General features: G+C 34.6%; 1 protein-coding gene across 1 annotated transcript in view; it reads left to right on the top strand.

The window, feature by feature from the left end:
* Positions 1-17,337, top strand: part of QSER1 (glutamine and serine rich 1) — a 29,846-nt gene extending 12,509 nt beyond the window's left edge. The window contains exons 5-12 of the mRNA XM_085300863.1: positions 518-634; positions 1,254-1,387; positions 3,950-4,161; positions 5,800-5,937; positions 7,127-7,224; positions 10,847-10,999; positions 12,490-12,585; positions 13,197-17,337. Of these exons, the coding sequence (XP_085156989.1) occupies positions 518-634; positions 1,254-1,387; positions 3,950-4,161; positions 5,800-5,937; positions 7,127-7,224; positions 10,847-10,999; positions 12,490-12,585; positions 13,197-13,337 (1,089 nt within the window). The 3' untranslated portion in view covers positions 13,338-17,337. The remainder of the gene's footprint in view (positions 1-517; positions 635-1,253; positions 1,388-3,949; positions 4,162-5,799; positions 5,938-7,126; positions 7,225-10,846; positions 11,000-12,489; positions 12,586-13,196) is intronic.
* The last annotated feature ends 9,461 nt before the right edge of the window (positions 17,338-26,798 follow it).

Raw genomic sequence — 26,798 nt, 5'->3', positions numbered from 1 at the left:
AGTTTTCTTGTGTCACTAGTTTGAATTGAAATACCTGTTTTCACATTATTGCAAGCATCATGCTGTAATGTTGCAGGTACTATGGATAGCTGCTTCCACAGAGTCTCTAGGGGCTTGCAAGCTTTTTCTGCTGTTTGGAGTGATTCTTATATTTTTGGGTTTAAAATTATTTCATAGAGAAAAGGGATACAAATTATAAAGTGTCGTATTATTTTAAAAAACGTATTTTTGTGACACTGTTGCATATGCTACACTAATTGTAACATCACAGCATAGATGAAGCTGGCTGGCACAATATCATTGCTCGGGAAGGTGAGGATTACATTATGCTTATAGTAGTTCACGTGTCACTATCCTGAAATAAATGACACATAATAATGAAGGAGCTGAAATTTGAATTACTTATTTCCATTTTATCTCTGGGTAACTTTCTCAAAACTTATAATGGGTAAATACACTTCTAGGATAAAAACAAGCACCATTTTTAGCTAACTTTTTTTTTTTTTTTTCCTTACAGGCTGCTTTACAAACAGGAAAAGAGCCTCCAGCTATTTGGAAAGTGCAGAAGGCTTTGTTGCAAAAGTTTGTTCCTGAAGTGCGAGATGGACAGAGAGAATTTGCTGCTACTAACAGTGTGAGTATAAAAACTCCTTGTGAAACCTCATAGGAATTGATTTCCTAGCTGGAAACCTGGGAAACAATAAAATGCGATTCTGGCATATATTCTTAGCAAGCTCCTCTGCAAAGTTTTTTTGATTTTTCTCCTACTCCAAATTCTCTCTAATACATTCAAGGGCAGATTCGTGCTTTCTAGCATGGATTCTTTGGTATCATTCAAGCTGGGTAATGGAACAAGATTTTGCAACTGGAATAAAGTAAGTGGAAGCAGGCTTATGAACCAAATATTTTTGACAGTGGAAAGGATACAGATCGGACAGAACTTCCAACAAGCAGTCCTTTACCAGCAGATAATCCTTTTGGGATAGCACATGGGGAGGATTTAATAATAGGAGAAAATGAAGCCTTAAAATATCTCTTGCCTTATTTTCTTATTTTAAATATTATTTGGAAATCCATTGGAGAATTCCTTTTAAATTGTAACTGCTGTATGATCATTCACCTTTGTATATAAACAGATTGTTTTTAAACTGACATTTTTTCTTTATTTTTTGAATTAGTAATTTTTAAACTGAATACTTTTACTTAATAGAAACACCTATGTATTTATGTATATATGTATTTTTTCTCCCCAGTATCTTGGGTATTTTGGGGATGCAAAAACAAAATACAAACGGGTATATGTGAAGTTCATTGAAAATGCAAACAAAAAGGAATATGTCAGAGTATGTTCAAAAAAGCCACGAAGCAAGCCCGTACAGTCAGCAAGGTATTCTATTTCATTTTATTTTTCATTTTACTGTATTGGTTTCATGTTAAGAACAGACCTATTTTAATAAACAAGACATATCATTCAAAAGTCTGTTAATTCAGCTTTAAGTTTGAAAACTGAAAACTGAGATTTTTGCTTTAAGAAATGAGATATGAATTACTGTCATGTAGTGAGTTCCTTAGCTTGAATCTATGGAATACAATAATCATTCATTTTAGAGGTATTCAGGCTTGACACTATATCTTTTTGTCTTTTACCCTATTATTCAACTTATTGATAGAAGCCTATAGGTGCAAAGATTTTGAAATTTTGTGTGATGCTAATCTGTTGTTTTCTCCTATCCTGTGGACTTTGCAGGTTAGGACTGTTTTTTTTAATGACCACCCTCTCCCAGTATGCTAGAAAGTATCATACTTTAATCTCAGTCTTGTAAAGTTAATTAAAAAGCAAAAGTACATTGTTTAAGTTAGTTGTCACAAATGTGTTTTTTGTGTTTTTGTATGTCCTTGCACACTAAAGGAATTATACTTTTCTTATTTCTGCTCCTCCTACCCTCCTTTCCCCCCCCCAAAAAAAGCTTTGAGTTAACTCTTGTATCTCCTAACCATGCCTTAAAAATCAGTAATTCCAATAGTGTTGCTTTTAAACCACCGAGAAGAATAAATAAAAATTAAATAAAACTATCTCTATGGAGAAACATGTAAATCATGCAAAGCAGCAAACATGATAAAGTTTGGCTATACTCTGGCTATCGTCTGTCAGCTTCATTCTGATAAGTTTTTCACTGTCATTCACTTTCAATGGATTTGTGCCCTTGCATTTTGGATTGGCCTTCTAGATCCTATATTATACAAACCTTGTCATGCTTCTTTCATTTTGTCTTTGAACAGCTTCAGATGGTATCTGAAGCTTTTCTCTCTCTGTGGCTTTTTAATAATTATAATTTAGCATAGATATTTTTTCTTTTTTAAATTCAGTTCTATTCCTATGAATTTGAGATCTGTTTTGCAAAATAATAGTTAATAATTTTGCTTACTTGCATATAAATGTTGTCATGAGCTGTAACAATGCAAGAAAATCACTAGGATAACACTTAAAATAGTGAAAGGCAAACCTGATTTATTACATCACATCCCACCTGAGAGTCATGCAGGAATAAATAAATAAATAAATCTCAGGTGTTGGCAAACAGCAATAAAAAAAATAACAGTGTACCTCATTCAGGAAGTGACTGTTTTTTTAAGTCTAGTTCTCTGCCTCAAAGAAAGCAATGCCATCAGCTAATCAATTTTATAAAATCATCAAGTTCTGCTTAGAATAGCCAGGATTTTGGTATTCTTTTTTTCTGGGGCTGCAGAAGACTATTCTAGAAGCTCCAGTGCTCTGAAACAATCCTGTCTTTCAGCTGAAACACAAAGATGATTTGCCTATACCCGTTTTGTTCTCCTTTCAGTACTTTCAGTACTGCTTTTTGGCTTTTATTTGTCTCCTTCCCTGGTGTTTGTACTGTGTGGTGTATTTCTGGAGAGCAGTCACATCCCATCTCAGTCTTTGTTTTGCTAAACTAGATTAATCTAGCTCTTTCAATCTCCACTTCTAATACTTCTAAGGCAGACTTTCCATTCCTCTAATCATTCTAGTATTCATTTTCTCCATCCATTTCAGTTTGAAATCATCATCTTTGGCATATGAGTTAGATATACATAGAATTGTTCATAATATAGATAAATATTATTCATAATAGATAGAATTACTCACAATATTCCAGAAGACATTAACAATGTTTCTACAGTATTTTTCACTACTTTCCCAACTGAGCCAAAAACTTCTTTCTTTTGACGCCTCCCAGAATTGTATTCCTTTCCATATTCTCAAAACTATATTGCTTGTACTTACTATACTTACCCAGTGATTGATTATATCACACATTTTTTCTCCTGTCTTCTGTTGTTTCCAACAGATGAACTCTCAGATTATGTGAGATATTCATATGAGTCCTAAAGTATATAACTTTGCATTTATACTATTAAATTCTTTTTTTCCTGCCTGTTTTGAGTGGTGGAAAGAGAGAGAGGAATTTCTTACTCCAGTCTTCAAAATCCTGCATTTCTGCCTGAATGATATTCTGGCTATTCTTTGTATTGATATAATATTCCAAATTCACTTCGTCAGCAAATCTTACTAATTACAATGATTTGTTCAATTCTGTCAAGCCTGATTTTTTTTCATTATATAGTCAGTTTTAATATTAGCTCCAGTCTCCTATGTTCTAAGCTTCTGTGTTCTAAACTTGTCTCTTTCTAATGTAATTTAAACTTTCTGTGCTTGTCTAGATATAACATTGTAATACTAATATTTAATCATAGATAGTTGAGAATAGTTGTTAAACATCATGTCAAAAATGTGTAGTAGTATACTATGTATAGTTACCTGGAACACTGAAGTAAACATATATAATTTGAAGGCATATCTTCTGGTTAAATAAGCCTGTAGTTGTTTTTATTAAAGCCAGGACTTGTGGGATAATTTTTTTTTATAAAGATCTTCATAATGTTGCAGGACTATTCATTGTAAACCTAGCAGCAGCAGCAACAAAACCCCTGATCCTCCAACACCAAAACCAACAGCAACAAAAGTCTCTTCTGGGAAACCCAAAGCTAAACAGCCAAAGATAAAGGCTGAACCACCACCAAAGAAAAGGAAAAAATGGAAAGAGGAATTTTCATCTTCCCAGTCCGATTCTTCTCCTGAGGCCCAGAGTGATGATGATGGTGAGCGATAAACTACTGTTAGCATCTAGACCTGTTTGAACTAAATGGAAAAAAGTATAAAATATGTTGCTTGAGCTTGCAAATTTTTTCTTAGTAGTCCCAGAAAAAAAAAAAAAAAGCATGAAAATCTGTCAATGCCATGCAAAAATGATTTCTCAAAGCCTTTTACTTATTCTTTGTATAGGAATAAATGTGTCCAATTGTCTCAAATGCAGCTTATCAATTAAAATAAAGATTGAGAGAAGTATGTTTTTACTACTCAACTCTAAGACTGCAACAACTACAGGAGAAAGCTGATATGACTTCAAATTACATCTCATTAATCAAATTGTGCCTTTAATTTTCCATTGCAATTCCACATTATGTCTAAAATAACATTCCTGCAAAGCCTGTCTGCATAAAGATGTGAGCAAAATTCAGATATTACTGTTTATTTTTCAAAACCCAGGAAGAAAAAGCAGTTGAATATTGGCTGTTTCATTGCTTTGCGAAATGCCAGTGTTCAGATGCGGTCTGCTGAGCAGATTTGCAGTGAAGACATTCACAGGGTCGGGGAACTTAGAGATACAAATTTTGCAGTCTTTTTCCAGAATGGAGAGAAATCTTTGAAATGTATTATGTTTATAGAGAATAACTGGGATAGCATATATACAATGGTTTTCACAATTTGTTGTTTGTTTTTTGTGTCTTTGAAGTTAAATGGTTTAGTATCTTCACATTGTACTGCTGGATTTCCAAAGCATATTGGCTTCTGTGACTTTATTGTAGATGAGTTAGGACTGATGTCCTGGAACAGTGCCCCTACTGAACCTTTAAAATAAATTTTTTTGAGCTATCATGCTTTATTAACCATTAAAATGTACATCTGTCTATGTTTAAAATACGAAATAACCTGTTGATGATTGTTACCTATAGAAATGTGGAAATAGGAGAAAATTTAACGATCTTGTTACCTAACTTACTGCAAAATACTGATACCAGATGTGAAGTCAAGAAAAACTTTAAAAGGCTAAACAAGCTTAGTAGTACTGATGACTACTCTGTATGCATATTTGAACTTGCTGGCTAGAAAAAACTAAAAGCTTCCTGGGAATGTCCACAAATATGCCTATGTTGCTTTGCTGGTAGGATTTATTTTGCATGATTTTGTGGGCTTGACAATAAGATGCAGTCAACTTTGATAGTATGTATACTCCTAAGTGACGTTAGTACTTTTGAATGTTTTTCCCTTGAAGAGCTTTGAGTTTTACAGTTTTAGGAAACATCTGCATTGACATGAAACTCACGCTTAGTCTGCTTTGCCTTACTGAAGTTATTCATTATCCTTCTTCTCTAGACCCTGATCTGCAGTAACAGACAAATAAATGTCTAGATTCTCCAAGATATGATTATGTAAATGCTGATAATTGCAAATAGTGTCACAAATTTTAATAAAAAAAAATGTTTGATTTTTTTTTCAACTTGGGTTTGGTGTATGAGTAGTTTGATACTATTTTTTATTATATTGACTATAATCTCCTGGGATACCAGTAGGGGTCACTTGTGTTTTAAGAATGAAAGCTTTCTATTTTGAAAAAAATAGAAATATTTGATGAATATTTAAGAAAGAAAAATCAATATATTCCAATTAATTTTCAGAGCTTGTACCTCCAGCTCCCTTTGTTACTCGCTTTTTGAATACAAGAGCTATGAAAGAGACTTTTAAGAGCTATATGGAGTTGCTTGTTAGCATTGCCTTGGATCCAGACACAATGCAAGCCTTGGAAAAGAGCAATGGTACAGTATGTTTAACCTTTGTACTGCTTTTATTACATTTGAAGGTTATTCATTGATAATGCAAACATATTAAAAAAAAAGAAAAGAAAAAAGGGAAGCCCACCAAACATTTTGTTATATACCAGCGCCTGAAATGCTTTAGATTACTTCACATTGTGTTCTAATTCGCTAAAATCTTAATTTTCTGAGATTCAGAATGGCTTTAGTAACCCATCAGTGTATTTTTTCTATTATACTTTTGTTATATTTTTACTGCTTAATATTAAAGCAATTCAAATACAGTTTAGGATATATATGTATATTGGCACCATCTCTTTGAATAAACTTTAGAAATACTATTTTATTTGCTTGTTACCCTAGGCTTGTGTAATGAATATTGCAATTGAGCCATTTACTACTGCTGTTACTTTGTTATTATCTTTCAAAATTTTACAAATTACTTATTAAAAATTACTGAATATTTGAAGTACGTGATTACTTTCTCATGAAGAAACAACCTTAAAACTGTAAATAATTCTGATTCTTACTACTATAAAAGGTTCTGTTTTCCAGACTCTGAAACCTTGAAATTCTGTTCAAAGACAATTTTATTCTGTCTTTCTTTAAAGGAGAAAATGTCTAATGGACTGACTTACCATAGTGAACTCCAGCTGACAAAACTTGGAACTATTTTGTTTCTGAACATTTTATGAAACACTAATGTATAAAGTATTAAAACCCCCAAAGAGCAGGCATTTCACATATCATTCAGTTGCAAACTGTTGTTTTATACTAAATTCAATTTACCTATATATAAAAAAAACCCAATTTTCTAAGACTCTTCCTTTTCTTTATTGGGTTGCTGTGCTTTGTGCATGCATGCGCGCTTATTTCAAGGACTCATTCCCATGCATTTTGTCAGTAGTCCTACTGAAAACAAAGAAATTGACTTTATAATTAAAGGACTATACTGACTCATAAATTTTCATCTACAGCCACATGCCTGTGTTCAAATATATGTTGTGCAATTTACAGTGGTTTGGCAGATAACTTTTACCAGCAGGCACTTTTCACCATATCTTTTGTTGTAAATTGTATAACTTTTGACTTCTACTATTTCATGTTAATAGGTATAGGTATGGCTTGAGTAAGAGTTTCATTAAAATGTATTTCTTAATAATCAACTGTTACTTTTTTGTATGTCTTTTAGATGAGCTACTTTTGCCTCACATGAGAAAAATTGATGGCATGCTAAATGACAATAGGAAAAGGCTGCTTTCCAAATTACGCTTGGATCATACTTTCAAGGTATTCATCTTTTAACTCCTAGGGTTTTTAAAATAATGTTATAAGCAAGTCATTGAATGCATACTACGCAGACAAAACTGAAAACCAAGAAGGCAAATTTGTAACAGAAGTGAATATGGATTTGAAAGAGAGAGGTGCTACAAATTCAGTGCTTATGTATGGTATTTGGAGAACATTTTATGATGGAGAAGTTTATACTGCAAAGGTAATTTTCTTGTTTTATTCTCTGTGCTTTCTGGTTCATTTTCAAGCATTTTTCCTCTTAAAATTGTCAAGTTTGCCAAAAGAAAATGTTTGCAGTCATTTTAGAGTTTTTGATTAAGTATTTATATTGCTTAAAAATCTTAAACTTTTCCCAGAATAGCTTTGCTGTGAAGCTACTGTCTGAACTTTTGTGAAGTAGAGAACACAATCAAAGTTCCTTGAAACTAGAGTTGAATCATTAGAGAAGAATTCATTTGTGCACTCTCTTTCTTCTGCCTTCAGTGTGGAGGTTGGGAAAAATGTTTATCACCAGCCTGTATGACAACAACTTTCAAACAATAATCAAAAGCAGGTCTAGATGTGGACGGGGAAGAGAACAGCCCTACTGTCTCAAGAGAGAGAAAGTGATGGGAAGGACGATCATTGCAGTTCCTACCTTTCCCACACATGCCTCTGAGCAGCTCTGCATTTCTTTTTCTTGATGGATTTCGAAAGTGCAATAAAGTGAACTAATGTTAATTTTACAGACGTTTGAGAAGTAGTTGTCCACAGCTATAATCAGAATAGTTATTTTTTCCTGTAACAATCTTGTTACCAACAGCACTGGAACAGTCCCGTTCATTACCTCCACCAGATCAAATTCGCTCTTCCACCAATTTGCTCCTTCTGTCCTCATATGTCCACAGTACTTCTTGGAGAAGTATTTGTCTGCTTCTGCTCCTGTCTATTTATGTGTGAGGTCTTGATGAGGAACAAGGAGAGGTTATTTCACATGCCAGTTCTATGTTTACATTGTGAAATCTTTTAAAGATTATTTTTTTACAGCCCGCTCCTAATTGTCTTGTAGGACACTGAATTACTTTGTTTTGGGAATGAAAGCATCACTGAGCAGTGAAACAGTTCTAACTCACTTGATTTTTAACTCAGGATATTGGGCAGAAAGATTAATTGACTTCTCATCCATTACTGGTGCAGTATATTTTCATATATTAATTGCCCACCTTTTTGTTGTCAGTACTGCTGTTCTCCCTACAGCAAGGCAATTTGTTCTTGCTTGCACAGAATTTGTTGTGACTTCCTCCTTACAGTTGGAAGGTCTTAGACTTTCAAAAAATTTACAGAGCCTCAGAAGAAGGATGCATAACCTTCCATTTTCGTTGTTCATTTGCAGTAAGAGTTTAGTGTTAATAGTTATTTCTGTAGTTGCTTTTTTTAGACTTGTCTGTGCAGAGGAGAAAGGCCACATTAAGGTAGGATATTAATCTGTAAAATTCTGGTTACTCCCTCTGTGCAAATTCACAGTACATACAAAGTGAGAGGTAGCTTATTTTGCCTTTCCCCAAATTAAGGGGAAAAACTAATGTGATCTTCTGTAATACTAACTATGCAATTACAGCTGCTTATTCAGTTAGAGTTCATAATTAATATAGTAAGAAACTTTGCTGTGTGTTCACCCTGAGACAGATTGTGAATTATGTCTCTAAAGTTAGCTTAAACCTTGATTTCAAAGTACAATCTGCAAGAAGTTAATGGAATTCTAAGTATAAGTAAGGAGTTTACTTGGGATGTAAACTGCAAGACAAAAAAGCCTTTTGTATCTCTGTTTCTGTACCAACGTGTGCTGTGCGTGGGTTAATGTTCCAGATAAAAATGAAACACAGATTTGTCATCATAAGCATTTGATACTTCTTAAAATCCAGGTCAATCTGATGATTAGTATAAGAAAGTATGCTTCTGTTCCAACTTTGATCAAATGACAATTCGATATTCAGATATTAGAGTTGAAGACACCAAAGCAATAACTGAAAAATATCATTATGGCTCATAAGCATCAGTCAGTTTGGATATTTTAAATATAGTGCATTTATAAGGATGGATGAGTTGAAAAGTAATCATTTTCATTGAATGCATTTAATATGGGATATTTTAGCACAGCATTGCTAACCAATCAGATCTAAAGTTAGCAGTCAGTGATCTACTCAGTAGTTTTGCCTGTAACTTTATAGTTCCAACAGTTTATCTCATCTTTGGGTTACTGAAAAAATTAGAAAATATTACTTCTGCTGTAGTTTAAGCCTGGTAAATGATGGAGCTTAACTGAACTAAAAAGGTTTATTTGAAAGTAATTATTACCCCTTTCTGTCTTTTGTACTTTCAAAGATATGGAAATCACTAATATATTATTTTTCCTCATTACAATTCAATTTTATCTGTTTTAGGTCAGTGTTCCTGTCCTGTAAACTGTTCTGGTTAATAGGAATTCACCAAAAGAAGGCAGAGATGGCCAAACCCCCTGATACTCAAAACCAAAGTTAAACTTCACAAAGGCTATTACAATGGATAAAAAGAATAAATAATTTAAACCCGTTGAAGTTTTGTTCCACTTGAAGGCAGCTGCTATAACTATTGTATATGTACAGGTTAGCTAGTTGAGGTTACTGCTAACAATATGCAACTATCTCATTGTGCTGTATATTTTATAGCTTTCCGCTAGATTTTTTTTTTTTAATAAAAGGAAAAATGGCTGTTGTCTATAAAGTGCTAAAAGAATGTAGTTGGGGAAGGATACTGTTTATTAAAAAATTAATTTAGTTAACTTTCTCTTTTGTCCCAATAGTCTAAATTTAGCTCCTTAAGCTGTAGCATTAATATATTTTCCTATATGCTCAATCTTTTTCCCCTCATACTGGACTATAATACAAAGATATGTATATATATTCATGTAACTCAGTATTTTTTTTCCAGGACCAGATCATATAGCACAACAGAATATTTCAAATAGCTGTTAACATCGCGCTATGTTTGTACAACAAAATTGTGTGCAAATTTACACAGAAGATTTACTCAAATAATACAAAACTGAAGCTATTAGAAATGGAACTCACCCCCATGTCTTAGAAGAGAACTTGTGCTTTTTTAAACTATCTACTAGGCCATCTACTTCACTGTGTGTCAGCTTTCCTATTTCACAGTTTGATAAGATGCTATTGTTTTATATTTTGCAAAAGCTGGGATACTACCCATGAAGATACTCAGGTATCCAGCCCCTGATACAATTGACAGACCTCTCATGCCTAAATAGGAATCAAGTATCTAGGCTTCTTCGAGGCTTCTGGAGCCTGTCTTTTTTGCTCTAATGAGAAAACTGTGAATGATACCTGAGATACAATAAAAGGATCTTCTCATCTTGAAAAATTATAGCAGCTAAGAACAAGTGGCCATGCTTTTCAAACTGTGTATTGCTGCTTGATAGGTATCTGATAAGATTTTTTATCAGATCTTTGTGGAAGAATAAATTGTTTTATAATTAGCTGTATTTTAACTTCTCAAAGAAAAATGGCCAATTTATCAGAAGTCTGGGTGGCCAGCAGTTCTTCAGTTTTTCATAATCCTTTCTCTTTGTATGCTCTGTTTAAAGAATGCTTTGGAAAACTTTCCTGAACTAACAATAATCACGCGGGATTCTAAAACGAAAACTGGGGGAACGTCTGTGTCTAAGATCAAAATGAATGGTAAAGCTTACAACAAAAAAACACTGAGGGCTTCTAAATCAACCACTAAGTTAGCACAGGTGAGTGTTCAAAGGGTATTTATTGCTGCTGCTCTCTGACTTCTCATATGATAACTACACTTGTATAAAATACTGTTTCATATATTAGTTTTTCTGTAGATTTATCAAGATGTAAAATCTTTGTTGAACCAGATACTTTTTTTTGTAACTAAGGAATGTTAAAAACAACATAGAAAACAATAGATTAAATCATTACTTGAACTCATTTTTGAAACCTAGTTGTATTCCAGCAGGGAGAGAAAATATAATAAAATATTTCAGAATTATTCCCTATTTCAGTTCTTGAAATACAGCCACTTGTATTAATACATTTAGAGCAAAATGCTCTCCTCTCCTGTATATTCATTCAGGAAGTCTTTTGTGAGAGCTGCTCAACTTTGCAGGAAGACGAAGAAGCAGTGTTTCCTTGGAGTACCTCTATTCTTAAGCAGTGGTCAGTAGGAGCTGTTAGATAGGAAAGGGGAGGTGAGCTCTGCCTCAGTGATGCCTCTCGCCTGTTTCTGCAGCCCGCCAAACAGCGGAGCTCTCTCTGTTAGAGCCCGTTCTGCTTCTGTCTTCACCAGAGCAAGGACTAGACTTCAGACCAAGTTTCTGAGCAATGGCCAGCCTCCTGGACTGCTACTGAAGTAGCAACGTGTTGCCTCAAACATTGCGATAGTGATAAAGTCACTTTAAAGTGATGTTATTATTACAAGCTAAAGCATGCTGGAAAATGACTATTACTAAATGATACAATAGCTGCTAGATCAAAAATGGAAAAATAAATGTTAATACTGTAAAAACTGAGATTAGATAATACGTTTTAAATTTGAATTCTTTATTGCTTCCTTATTTTCAATGACAGGATTAAGGTTTGTATCTTCCTTTTTAAAAAATTTTTAAAAGTAAACTGGTAGCATAGTAAAACTTGGAAATTAACAATATGTACATCTCATAGCACCTTTAAGGCACACTGTAACCAAAATTTGCTGGATACTGGCTCGTGTAGTTTTAACTCCCAATAATGAATACTGACTAGACAAATGACCTTTGAATATAGCCCACATTTGCTCTTCTTGAAAAAGTAACTTAAATATTAGGTAAGTGTAGAACAGTTCTTCTAATGCACAAAGTATTTGTTTTTTTCCAGTAACACCATCAGCCTGGTGGAAAATAGCTAATCATCAGGTAGTAGTATAAGACTGCACTAATTCATGGGAAAAAAGGGTATCTTATTTCACTTGCAGGGTATTCAAAAGGATTGAAGGAATTTTCAAAGCAATTTTTGATAACATACTTCTTATATAGGAAATAAAGATAGGGGATAATTATGATGTAAAATACCTTGAACTGTGCCAAAGTATGTTAAGGCAATTACTTGAATGAAACTTCATTTCTGATATGTTGAAAATATATTTTTTTTTTTTTTTACAGAAGATTATGTCCATCATATCTGTTTCTTGGAACACAACGTGAATGTACATAAAAATAACTTTTTTTTTTTTTTGCAGGAATTTACTGTAGATCCAGAAAAAATACAATTGTATTCTTTGTATCACTCACTCCATCATTATAAATATCACATATATCTGACATGTAAAGAGGAGGTAAGTATTACTGTTTTAATGAGATATTTTTACATACATTAAGTGAATTCCCTGAGTGAATTAAGTCCCAATAGAGGGACTGTTCTTTTCTTCTTGGTAAATGAGTATGGATTGTGGCCTCCTTGTATTTTAATTAATTCCTCATGGCAAACAAAAGGGTCTGCTGAGCATGGGTGTGTCCTTGATGGGCACTGCTGCCCAAAACATTCAGATATGAGGCTTATGGGGTTTGTGTGGGCAACATACCATGAGGAATCTGTGGGTAGGTGAGCATTCTTCACTGTTATCCAAAATAAACCAAATAAATTATACCAGTTTGTATAACTACTCAGCTCTAGAGTATACTGTGTCTTAGAATGCCCACTCCTTTATTTTTTTGTACAAACCCCTGGTTGAAATATTCTAGGTAACAAAAATGTGAGAGTTGAGCTCTGGCAAGAGCCACGGTTAAGAAATGCTGTTTGGTTGGTTTTTGAGCTTAAAGGTTTTCTTCCAAAGAAGGGTGGTATTTAACTGCAGAATATTATAAAAACAAAAATTCTGAAATGCTGGCAATCTAACGTGTATATGTGTATGCGTGTGTGTCTGTCTCTCTTCTCTTTTTTAAATAGATTTCTTCTGTTCAGAAAAAGAGTGCAGATCTAGGACAGGAAGAGATTGTGCAGCTGTGCATGAAAAATATAAAATGGGTGGAGGATCTTTTTGAAAAGTTTGGTGAACTTTTGAATCGTGCCCAGCAGAAATGCTCATAACAAAAATGTTTCCCAAATCTCACATTTTTCTATGGCACTAACCTGAGGGAACAGAAAGCTCAGAGAAAGGCTCTGATTTCTTTTACAATGCCAGACTGTGTTCTTGTTCATAGGCATTTTTATTTCTCTTTATGGAACTTGTGCCTTGGCTTTTGCTAAGGAAAAGTGATGCTGCCAAGGAAATCAGTCCTTTAGAGATGGAACTAAACAACCTAACCACATTTTTAACCTGAAGAATTATTTTCTATTTTGTAAACTGTTGGATAACTTAGTTTTATTTTCAGAAATGTTTTTGACAAATGATAAAGCATGCACTACATATACTTTTTTCTTTATTGCTAAGAAGAAAACAACACTTAAAATACTACAGATTTTTTCCATCTTTGACTAAGCAACAGGAAAAAGTCAATGTTGGGGTGAACTAATTTTCACGTATGTCTGGCCACCAAATTTAGAGTATTGTACATTTCATGAACAGAGCCGGAGTGACATCAGTTCCTGCATACATATATTGTCATCCTAAAAAACAGCAATGTCATTATGCTTTATGGACTCTTTTTACTATTGTCATGTTCAGGAGACTGAACATGGAGTTGGTGCAATCCTATGACTGCTTTTTGTGTCAAAGTATATTGTAATGAAAGACAATGACCTTAACTATTTTCCTTGTTTTGAAGAAAAAAAATATTTTCCTCTATACTGTGTTTTTTTTCTTTTGGAAAAAAAATCCAATTGTACATTTTATCTCACTAATAGTTGTATTTTTCACAGAGAAAATATTGTGGTTAAAATTGTTTCATGTATCTTTGTAATACACTTTCCATTGTTTTCAGTAAATCCTATTCATTTATATGTTGATTTCATATTGTAAACTATATATCTCAAGGTAACCCTTTTGTTTATACAGGTTTGCTTCAGTGTTAACCAGAATAATGCATACTAGACTAGTTTTGCTTTAAGTGTAGTTGTGTTAGACACTGCAATTATTTTCCGATATGTGAAAATAAATTTCTTACTAAACTAGCACTTGATTAACTGAGAGTTTAAATGAGGAGCTACTACACTTTATCTTCGTCAACAAAGATTGATGATTGAATAGACTATATGCAGTGTTAAACACAGCTTACATAGTTGTTTGTAGAACTGGCAGTTGCAGAGCTGTTCTCTTCTTGGTGCCTTTCGAGTCTTCAAACATCTTTTTGTAGCTTTTTTTTTCCTTCAATTTGTTAACAGTAGTGCCACTAGTCACACTCAGACAATGAATGTAATGGGCTCTAATCAGGAGAACATTTTCTTTAAATTTGCCAACAGAATGCCTTACTGAGTCATTCAGAATGGAGATATAATCTACTGGGGTCCTAAAAAAAATGGTAGGCATGTTATTCTTTCTTCAGATAACGTAGACAAAAAAATCATTCCTTTATCCTTTCACTGCCACTTAGTGCCTTAATTTCAGCCAAGAAAGCAGGGTTCACTATTCATTGGCCAAATGAAATAATCTTCATTGCCACATGACCTATTTTCCCATTTTCTGTTTTGATCATATTTAGTTGCTAAATATTCATTAGACTGTAGAACTTCGAAACGTTTAATGAATAGATGTGAAAATGAAATGATTTGATCTTCAGTAATAAAATAGAGGTTTGAAAATTAAAATATGTACAGAATTTTAGCTGATTAGTTTTAGAACCTTGTAGGATATTTACCATATTTCCAAAGGTTTTTATCTTTTAAAAGCAATAATTGTCTTTTAAAATTTGTACACAACTGCAGTGAATGGACTGAGTCAAGAACAGAAATGAGTATGTGCCCCTGCCTTTTTTAAAGCCTCTTCATAGCCTTTTTGCTTTAAAAAGGGACTTCACTATCATATTAATATATTCTTTGTGCTACTGCTATGTCTGCTATAATCAAGAGGAGTGATATGGGTTTTGCTTTAGGAACACCATGCCGAATGTTGTTAACAATCGTGAAGCTAGTTCATTTTAACAGTGAAAAGAAAGATATAGGGTGGAAGAGTTGTCGTTGTTTCAGTCATTCTGTGTTAAATCTGGCAGGAGCTTAAGTCTATGTGGTGAACCCAAGCAGCAAAGTTACCAGCATTGATAGTGATCAGTTGAAATCATTTTAATGTGACTGTGCACACTGGAGGCGTAATAGAAATGTGCCTGGTGTGCTATTTGATTTCTAGTAGGGATTCCAAATTTGAATATATTCCCTTACTGGCTGGGGTGGTTGGCAGCAGTAGTCCTTGGCTGTGTGGATTCCTGAGAGGTGTTTAATTGCTCAGACAGAATTCAGTTGTCACATTACAGCACTGTGCATAACACTGGGAGCTCCTGATCTGTAGTTTTAAAAATGATTAGGATGCAGACTGAGAGAGTAAGAAAGTTGGCTCCTTGATTGTATGGTAAAGAACTCACCGGGCTTTGTGTCTCCCTTCCTAATATGACTGTGAAGTAACTCACTGAGAGAGGTTTCTAAGCTTCTGAAATTGATTTATATGCCGCTACTTTGTACTTCGTATAGATTTTTGAATCTAGAGGTAGATTTAGGAAGCTAGTTGTTTTAATTCAAGCCCATAGATACTGAAAAAGAGATGAGAAGCTTTTGGAGTAGTTGGTTCATATTAAAAAGCAGGTAATTTTAGCAACAACAATTAAAAAAAAAGAAAGAAAGAAAGAAAGAAAAGCCAGGATGCTCTGCGCTGCCACAGAAGACAACCTGGCTTATTTTTGGCTCTTATTCCAAAGGCCAGTAAAACAAGCATTGTGCCTATAAGAGATAGGAAAAAGCTGTCTTGAATGAAAGTAACCCCACACTATTAAAGATTATTGTAATGACGCTTCCATCTTTGTCTTAGGCTACAAATATTGTGGCTGGATTACTAGTTTACCAAATTAGGATGGAGTGAAAAATGGAACTCTCAAGTATGTGAAGGATCACAAAGCAAAATAAAGCATTGTTAGTGGGATTGAAGAGGAATTTTATACTGAAGCAAACTTAGAAAAAAAGTCAATGTACAAATTACTTTTCACAAAAGTATTTTGCTTTGTTTTGTTGCATTTTAGATGATTAATTCTGCACCCACACCTCAATCTTATTTCTTTCTTGAAGTAACAGTGAGGTCCTCATCCCTTAACATTTGCTGACAGTGGAATTGAGCACTCTTTTGACTGCAAGAGAAGATGCACTAGGAAGGAACAAAATTCTCCTTAGACTATGAATTAGCAAAGTAGAAATTAATGAAACTAACTGCATGATGAATTATTTGTTTTTTAATTCCACCATCTTTACCTTTAATATGGCATCCCTATTTACACTTTTTTTTTAATTGAAATACAGTATTTCTCTTAAAGGCAGGTTTTCTTTGAGATGCTATTTCCAAAGTTTTGCTAGAAAAGAATCAGAGACAAAATTGGATCGAAAAACCGTCTCTGAAAATGGCTAAGAAGTTTAGGGTCTCTAAAGTTCTGTGACATGTATCTTATTCATATATTGTCTAAATGGAATACTACTTTTTAAAAAAGCAAATCTTACAAGCTGTCTTCCAAGTAAATGCTTTCCATAGGGAAATATATTTTAAATATTATTTAAATATTTACTACTATTTAAAACAATTTTAAAACATAAAAGCTAAAACTATGGTCATAAAATGTCAGTGTGTCATCAGTCATTTCTTATTTTGTTGTCAACACTTGACATTTGGTCTCTCTTACCCTGTTACACACCCTGTGCATTACGCAATGCACATTCTGCCATATCTTATTGTTTAAGCTAATATTAACATGTCATTGTTAACAAATGCGTGTTTTCTGCATATCTACGTATGGCAAAAATGAGGCCAGGGCTAATAAGAGACACTTTATGCATTCTTAGTCCAGATTTTCAGGTGGTCCGTTATACAATGTATGGAAATGTGAAAAAGGACACAGTTTTGTACCATTCATGATGTTATTAACTAAACCCATTAAAGTAAAAACAGTTTTTAAACAAAAAACTTACAATGCTCGGTGATTTATTATTAAAATATTAAGACTTGAAAAGCTAGATTGTTGGAAAATTGGCTTTTTAGACAACATTTCTGATCTTTCAATGTGAAGAAATACAGTTTTAGTTCTTTTTCATTCTATTGCATGAATTCAGGAACATGTCATGTTTATCTGATTTTTTACATGTATGGTTCTAAATGTTCTTGAGCTCATTTTTACCATGTATCTGCCATTTCTTAAATTGATATGACAAATGAGGAGCCAAACAATTGTGATAAATGAGAGCCTATCTTCTTGTGATTCAGGTGATTTTTGATACGCTGTTTTCTTTTTTTCTCTTTGTTGTTTGAGTATCTCTGTGCACCTATCAGAAGAATGGTGCTAAAGGGTGTATAGAGGAGGTCAATTGCAATAAAGTACTCCAGATGTTTTCTTATGAATTCTTTCCCCCCACACACAGGGCTGAAATCTTACATCATTTGTTTCTTTGATTATTAGGCATAAGATTATTAGCCGTTCTCTGAGCTACTTGCTTGCAGAAAAAGGTGAATCTGGAGAGCTAGAATATTTTTGTAATGATCCTGTGTGTAAGAGTTGCTTCCCAAACCAAGATAAGTAAGCCGTTTGCCCATGGAGTTACTGTGTTTCTTCCCCAAAAATCATTTGGGGAAGCAGCTGGCACAGAGAATGTCCCATTGCAATGGGGAAGCTGAACCTTTAATGCTGTGTTTTGATTTGTGTTATAGCTTAGGAAGGTTTTTTCTTTCTTAAAAAAAAGATGAAATGCAGGAAGCTGAAAATAAACCACCTCTTAAAGCAGATGAACAGTTCCTACAGTGAATAATCTGTTGGTAAATATCATAGAGAGTCAAAGTAACTTATTCTTTGTAGGTATTTGCCTCTCTTCTAGAAGCCTGACAAGTCTTTGTTTTATTTCCAGAGAATTAAAAAACAGAAAATGTTCTTAAAACTTCTTATAATTTGATCTCTTATAAAAGCACAATGGTGAATACAGAGAATGTGCTCTATAAAGAAGAGGAAGTAGAAGGTGAGTCAGGGAAAACAGCAAACAAAGCTTCTGTAGGGCTGCCTTGTATGTCATTTGTCCTGGATATGACTTTATTTTCTGCTCTTAATAGTTCCACTGGACTAGTTTGTGTGTATGTAAGCAAAATAAGTATTGCTTTGACTGGGTTTTCCTTAATCCCCATTACAACAGCTGCTGAAATTCTTTTACCTGCAGGAAAAAGTAGGCAAAAGGATCTCTTTTTACCAGTCAACTTACTAAAGGATAGAGGGAAGCAGCAATAGCAGCAGTGGCACACAGGTAGGACTGAAGAGCGATTAAGGCCCTTCATTTGAAGAAAACCAGATCCAGAATGAGGTAGGACTGCTCATACATATGTAAAGGCCAATATAAGAGGAATCTGAGCAAGAAGAGGAATGGGAAGTTGAATGGTGGGAGACAAAGCAAAGGAAGGCAATTTGGGAAACTGGAGGAGTTTTTTTTAGAGCAGCAAGCATGGGAGGTGGGAGTGGTCCCAGTTATGAAATAGCTTCATAAGCCATACTGCAATGTGCAGTAAAACTGATTGAAAGGTGATGTCAAATTAGCAATATGAGTTGCTAGTGGCAGGTGGACATTTTTAGTTGAGGTCCCCACCAGAGGACAGTTAGCATTTTGCCACACATAATGAGCTTTACAACAAGATAAACAACAGTCTAGTCTTAATTTTGCCTTCTGTTTTGCCATCAAAAGTGACAGCTTTTTTCAGTCTTGAAAAACATGGGTGCCAGTATATCTCTGTGTGGAAGCAGTGGTCTTTAATTGCCTCCCACTGTAAACTATTTTCGAGTATATGTATTACTGGACTCTGGTTCCTGCTTAGGTTGTCCTGTATTGTAGAGTCAATGTTTCAACAAATTTTGTTCCAAGAAGTATGAGATGAGCAAAACCTTTTCAAGAAATATTTATATGGTAAGTCATCTCAGGTGGAGATTTTTATTGTTTCTGCAAATGCAGACATATTCTCAAAAGGTTAGCACTTGCGTCTTACTTCAGACATTCATGTGAAGGGTTAGGAAAAAAATATATAGACTGTGTCATAGCATGAATTGATTTCTCTCTATATATAGAGTTTGAACTATGATCACCCCCAATAAACAAAAAAATGCTACAGCATTGTGCAAACTAAGACTTTGACCTAGTTAAGGCAATTTATTGGGAAATCAGTTGCTAACATTTTAACCAGTGCATTCAAATCTTACATTTTGATATAGATGAATGTGTATATGGTAAGAATACATTGAAATGGCAATTAAAAGTGAAGCATTCAAGTAAGTGCACATTTTTTGAGCAGAGGAATAATATGAAAATGCATGAATAATGAAGCTAATGGTAGATTTCTGTTCAGCTGTAAATTTTCCGGCCAATATACAGTCAATATATTCACTTTAAAATACTGTGACTAACTGAGGCCAAATACAACACATAAAGCAGTTAACTGTTAATCATCTATTTTTTGTAACAGTTTCAAAATCAGAGTATTTATCTTCTTTTGGATACACTTGTGTGCCTACACAGAGAAAATTTTAGTCATGTTTCTCAGTCTGTACATGTAAAGGGCCACTCTCGGCTTCAGTTACTATGCTTAGCTTTAAAAGTTCAACTTAAAATACTGTGGTTATTTTTTCATAGATGTTTCCTGTTCAAGCTATTGTCAAATTAATCCCCATTGGTATTTTTTAATTCTACAAGTGTTACTTGAATGTTTATATCATTGGGAGTACGTGCGTACTAAGACTTCCAGGACTTGTGATGGCAAGACCTTTTAAGTAAAGCATCTTTTTTGGCATCACTATCTCCTTCCTAACTACGGTGGCTTCTGGTGTGATTGGTCTGTGCATTATTGTGTTTTTGCTGCAGCAACAGAATGTAAATGGAATGATAGTTTAAAAAAAGGAGCTAAAAAATCAATGCTTTTTCATGCGGTTAGGTCAAATTGGTAACTTGTTCAAAACCCTTGGAGAGTCATGATTTAGATTTTACCTAAGTAAAACAGCTTTGTTTTTTGAAACCTGTCAGGTTTTTGATGTTGGTCAGCACATAGAAATTACTATCTCTACAACTTGGGTAACAAATGAATGTTACATGTGAATGATTTTTATTTGTTTCAGTGTAATGTCTAGCAACTTTGTTAAACAGATAGATAGTTTGATCAGAGTCAATGGACTTTGCACTGAAGGAGCTGAAGGCAGAACTTGCAAGTTCTGTGAGAGTTCGTATGTTGCAATTCTGGAATCTATTGGCTAAAAAGGCAAAAAAAACAAGTAAAAGAAAAAGAAAAGTACTTGGCTGAGAATTGTTACTTTCTACATGACCTGAACTCTGCTAGTTCTGTTGAGTTTTTGTGGGGTACAAAAAACTATGCAAGGCAGTACTTCCAGTGCCATTTTACCATCTTGAAATGAGGGCCTGTCAAAACACGAGATCATTGAGTTTGGTTGCCCCAGCACATTGTATGGTAATACAAAAAGTGAATTATAGATTCATGCTTGTAGCATACATACACAACAGGCCTGATACTGAGCCCTAGAATGCAAGCCTTGCATTCATTTAGTTAGCGTAACTAGTGATATAATTGGCATGTTGCTGTTTTTAAGTCAGAACAGATGGTCAAAATCAGGAATTCACTTATATTTGGCAAATACACTTAGAGTTTTCATGTTTTTTCCCCCTTATTGGTCCTATTGAGCTTGTACTGCTAGTGGCTGCTTACTTTGGGAGCAGAGTCATGAAACTTGTCCCTGGATCAGTGCAAGTTACTGCTTGGCAGTGTATCAGCCAGAAATCACTGCTCCCTCTGCTGGACTGCAGGCCTTCACAGTTAAAGCTGTTAACCTGATCCTTTTGTGACTTGACTTAAAGCCACTCTCAGCAGTAACTTAAGTTAGTGTGTTTGTTTTTATGTTGCAATATATAGGAGTTCATTTGCGTGTGAGTAAAATTACTATTATCGGTTATCACAGCTAACTTGAAAAATAGTAATTGCTAGATTGGCAGGTGGTAGTTTTAAAATTTCAATTACTTGTGCCTGAGAGTGCTCATCCTAGTTGAACAGGTTTCTAGTGTATAGGTGACAGCCTTTACCACTGTATGAGGAGTCTTTATCCAAACAGTGTCGCTAGGACCATGCTATCCTGAGCCCATTTGGGCAAGCTGTAGTCAAAACAGTTAAAATATATGCGTATCTTGAATGTCTGAGAAGACTTCTGCAAGAGGAAGAAATCATTTAAGACAATATTCCTTATTACTTTAGCTTATTAAAATGTACTAATTGAAATGCAGAGGTCAGTCTCTCTCTGTGTGTTATGTCATGTTGCTAGTAACCTTAGCCTTCTATACACTTCCTTGAAGTAAGCCATCTCAAGTAATTCTGGCTTTGACTTACTCCCTTTCCAACCTCTGTGCCTGGATTCTAAATCTCAGAGTGGATCTGTCTTCCAGCGGAGGTCAGTGTGCAGCCAGTGCACGCTCAGCTTATTGCCTGCCTTCTCTTAATTTGCAATTGCCCTGCTTGACTTTGTTGTGCAGTTACATTGGTATTCTAGCCTAGGAATGGAAGGATTTCACTACTGAACAAAGCGTGCTTTGTTGAGTCAAACATTCAGTGATCCAGAAGCTTCTGTCTTAAGAACTTGTTTATTGTTCCAGTCTCTTCAAAAACGCAAGGGCGGAATTCTTACAGAATTTATATCGTTATAAAATCCTGAAGTCTGCATTTTAGAAGTAAATCTTACTCTTGCCTAAACTGTGCAACTGTGAGTAGCCTTTCAGTGGGGTAGATGTGGTTGGCATCATGGGCTGGATATTGCAGGATGGCATCATTGTAACCCAGCTACTACTACACGTTTTTTCTTCCACCCAGATGCAGATAGGATACCATGACTGAGCAGTGAACTTGTGAACAAGCTGCTCTGCATCCTGCAGGAGAATGTTAATCCTCTCTAACTCATGGAGTTCATCTCCAAGCAAACCTTTCATGCTCTTTAGTACAAACAGCAGAACATGTTACTTACAATAAGACAGATTCACTGTGTGAGTTCTTCTAGCTTTCTTCGTATGTCTGGCATATCAAATAATCTTTTGCCATCCAGTATCATATTAATAGCTATTAGCTTTCTAAAATTTGAGATTAATAAAAATGGGAGAAAGTTTTCTGATATTTATAGGACAGTTTTAGTATAAAAAAGCAACAAATATAGTTTTTTTTTTATCTTCATGCAATTAAGCAGTAGAGTTTGATAATGTTATGAAATTTATGGCTTAAAAACAGTAATTCCTATAATTGAAGCTGTTGTTTTTTCCCTAAGTGAGTACCTTTATGTGAGTGTGAACTGAATGTTGAAGTTTAATTTGTCTGATGATTTGTGAATGGAATGGTGCAACGTTTTAAGGGTTACTATTCAAAATGTACTCTTTTCATCAGCTTCAGCACTGCAATGAATACAGACATTGTTGATATTTAAGTAAAAAATACAAAAGAGTAACTGTTCTAAATAATTGGAATATTCTTTTGAATTTTTATGGTAAGTATTATTTGCTATGCTTTTTCAGAAACAAAGCCATAAAGTAGGTCCTTGTGATTATGGCAATAAAACATTATATGTATTTAATTTAAATTTAAATTCTGTTGACAGACACTTAATCTTTGAAGTTTATATTGTTATGGGAAGACATTTGAAATCTAAATAAATAAATCTGGTATAGAAAAGAGATAGCCTTCTCAAGTCTGATATTTGTTTATGAGATTTAAGATTAGCATTTAAAATACACAATCTGTGTTAGACTTCAGATAAGTGCAATCTAAATTCTTTTTACTTAAAAAAAGAAATACAGTAGTATTCTGCAAAAATGTCTATTCATGTCATGCTCTGTCAGTGTTCACTGAGAAATGACCTTTTTCTAATTTTTGGCATTTAAAAATGTGAAAAATACTAGAGAAATTGAACACTTTGCTTCTATTGCATTTTTTCACAAGTTTGATGTCTTTTATGTTTTTCTAAAAACACTGAAATATAGAAAAAATGAAAAAAAAAAAAAGCTTTTTCTTTTGGTTTTGCCAGGAAACTTCCCAATTACTTAACAAAGCATTGACCTGCCTTAGATTAAAAAAGAAGTGCCCTGTATTTTCTATGAATATGCCTCCATCTTTTTAGGCAATGCTTCCTCCAACTTTTGTCTTTTCAATAATGATATAGAAAGAGTGAGTCACACGGTCATTTTTTATTTAGCGAATCTTCTGTTCAATTGTATTTCATTCATTTGTGCCCATAGTACCTGGAATTACAGGTTCTCCCTCATCCAATTGCTGCGTGGGAGCCCAACTTCTAAGCTTCTTACAGAAAAAGCTAGACAACACTTAATATAAATCTATTAATCGGTTTTTCACTTTGTGATACAAGTTTCAGTTTTGCCCTCTGTATCCTCATAATCAGAGAAGACCTGACTATTAGGTGACAGACCACATTATCCTTTATCATCATCTTGATCCTCAAGCAAACACTTAATTGACATGAGTAATTTATTCATATCTTGAGCAGTAAAGACATGCCTGAAATTGTGGCTGTTGAATTTAAATACTCGCTTCTGCTTTATCCTCTTATTAAACCTTAGGGTTCTTACATAAGTTTCCAAGAATTTCTGAGTCTTGAGTTGGTAAGTTCTTCAAGATCTCTTGATCCTGTTGTAGTTGATAGGAGGATATGATTTCTAGATGACCTGAAATCAAATCAAAATAGACTTTTATTTTGCTGTTCCTCACTTTAAAAATTCCACTGTACGAATTAGCACTCAGGTACAACTTGTTAAAATCGATTTTAGGCACTAAATCACACAACTGTTTTTTCTGTGCAACTTCAGATCACATTATTAGATCTGGAGCAAACAATAAAGCTTTATGTATAATCAAACTTCCTTTAGTGATACTGTTTATAATCCTTTGTCATAGTCTGTGTACCAGATTTTTGATGTATTTACTTAACGCAGCATCTGCATGCAGTCCGGTATTTTTCAGTGGAACTGCTTTTGAGCAGGATGCTATTCCATGTGCATAGGAATGCTGCTAAGTTGGTCCTAATGATTTGAAGTGCAAGTGATACTAATTACATCTTTGTATCTAGCATTCTCTTTTGTATCCTATGTTCAACTTTATGAAGGTTCATTTTGGGAAAATGCTGTGGAAAGTGACAGCAAATACTGCAAGTTGTACTTCCATATGAGATCTCTCCACTGCAGTCTAAGGAGCCACCGGCTAAAAACGATCACATTGACTGCACAAGATGGCATTCTTTCTGTTAATTGTATAAAAGTATTTCATGTAATTCAGACTTTATTTACCCACTTAGGTCTCTGCTTTAGCATTTTATAATAATGTTAATGTAAAAACTATTAAACCATGTATAGCTTTTCATAATGTCCTTTGCTATGAGATACTATTTGACAACAGCTGTCTGGTGAGCCACTAGTTGTCATGTGCTTATCAATATCTCTTGCCTCTTGGTAGCGTTTGAGTGGTTGGGGTCACTGTGGTGAAACATGGAGGGAGGCAAAGACAGAAATCCAGCGGAGAGTGCTGATTACTCAGTAATAGTATACAAAAATAAAAAGTTAATAACCATATGGATTTGCAACTAGCTGTGTTGCTAGTTGCAACTAGCTGTGTGCTAACACAGGTTCACTCTCTAACAGAATTTTGACAAATGGTCCTCTGCTACAAGGTGTAATGTTCTTGTTATTTGGGTGGTACACCTCCTTCCTGAAAAATGTTTGTAGTTCTAAATTATCTTCAGGAGATTACAGTGAACTACTGCAGAATGATTGAATACCTTGCTTTGTTGCAACAACTACACAGAAATAAATTGTTCAAAAATCAAAATGAATTTAGGTATCTACTGACTTGCAGTTAATTTTGTCTAAATATTTTGGCAATAGCTAGATGCAACTTCAAGCTCTTACAAAATCAGGAATAGTAAAGAAATGTGTCATCGAAATCCACATTGATCCATGCATTATATATTTTTAATGGTGAATCTAATGGCTTAGGTTCTTAATGGCAACAGAATTATCTTTTCTTTTTACTTGCTCTTCCACTTCCTCCAAGAAAGAAATCTTTATCTTTCCCTTTCAGTTCTTGAAAAGCAATATCACATTTAATTTCCAAAGGCTAGGATTTGGCTATAGTTGAAATAGATTCCTTTTTCTCTGGGCTTAAGTCTTCTATATGTGAAAAACTTAACAAGAGGAAGTTCCACTGTCAATAATGTAGTTCTAAATATTTTATTGCTCTGCCAATGAAGAAATGTTTGGTTTCCATAAAAGCCTACGGTATCTAGTTCCCTGTACTCAATTTTTGCAGTTTAAAATGAAGGTCAAGGTTTATTCATTTGTCAATGATGAACAAACCTAGTGTCCTACCTTAAAGTCTAACAAATAATAAAAGGCGGCTAACTTGAACTTTGCTGGGCAGCTGAAATCCTGCACTCTATGTTTGCTTGTGTGCTCATTGTAAAATGGGCTACATAAAGTTTCATGGGGAATTTTGTTTTGCAAAATTACCACAACATTTTAGTAACTGGAGATCTCAACATTAATTTTTGCATCAGTTTTACTATCTGTATTGTTCAGGGGGGTTAATAAGCATTATATGTTTTTAAGTCCGTGCATATCAGTCTGACTTCGTGTCTGCTTCTATTGAAATTGATCAATCAAAAACTTTTGTAAAAGTAAAATCAATTTTACATTGTCCTAATACAGTATTATTCAGTCAGTATCATCAAAGTGCTCCATACCTACCAGAAAATGATGTTGGATCTCTCAGCCATTCCCTGCAGACAGTAGAAAAAAAACTTCTATTGCTGTGAAAGTTGATTTATTCCTTCATTCCAATGGGAAAAAATCCTATTGTTGTAATAAACAGCTCATAAAGGGCATCAAAAGACAGTTTCAACCACATGTGACTCTTCGTAGGTATGTCCCGGTAACATACGTGAGCGCTGATTCATTTCTTTAAATTGTCTATCATGTTCATCCATAGTTATTTATGAGGCCGAGACACGGATTAATTTTAAGAAATATAGCTGACCAGTTCGATTTCTTAACTATTCTCACACAATAACTATGACAAAATGTTTGCACTGTGTGCTTTACCAGCATGGTATATCCTTTTGCTAGGAGGGCAGGAGGCACCTGAGGTTTAACAGCCCTCAGCCGGTGCATCCCAGCAGAAGGAGCGTTCAGCCAGCTGACAACAGTGGCGTTGGTAAAAACACCCGGTTTTCGCTGCGTTTTCTCCCCTCTCCCCCGGAAACGGGTGGTGCTCCCGCTCCTGTCCCCGAGGCTTTGCGGCGCGCTCCCGGGCCGGCTGGGGCCGGCTGGGGCGGGTGTCAGGCCGCCGCCGCGGCCCCCGGC

The sequence above is a fragment of the Rhea americana genome, unplaced genomic scaffold (assembly GCF_003343005.1).
Source record: "Rhea americana isolate MKP2758 unplaced genomic scaffold, rheAme1 scaffold_17, whole genome shotgun sequence".
NCBI lineage: Eukaryota > Metazoa > Chordata > Aves > Rheiformes > Rheidae > Rhea > Rhea americana.
The sequence above is the reverse complement of the archived record's forward strand: the minus strand, read 5'-3'. Positions and strand labels throughout refer to the sequence as shown.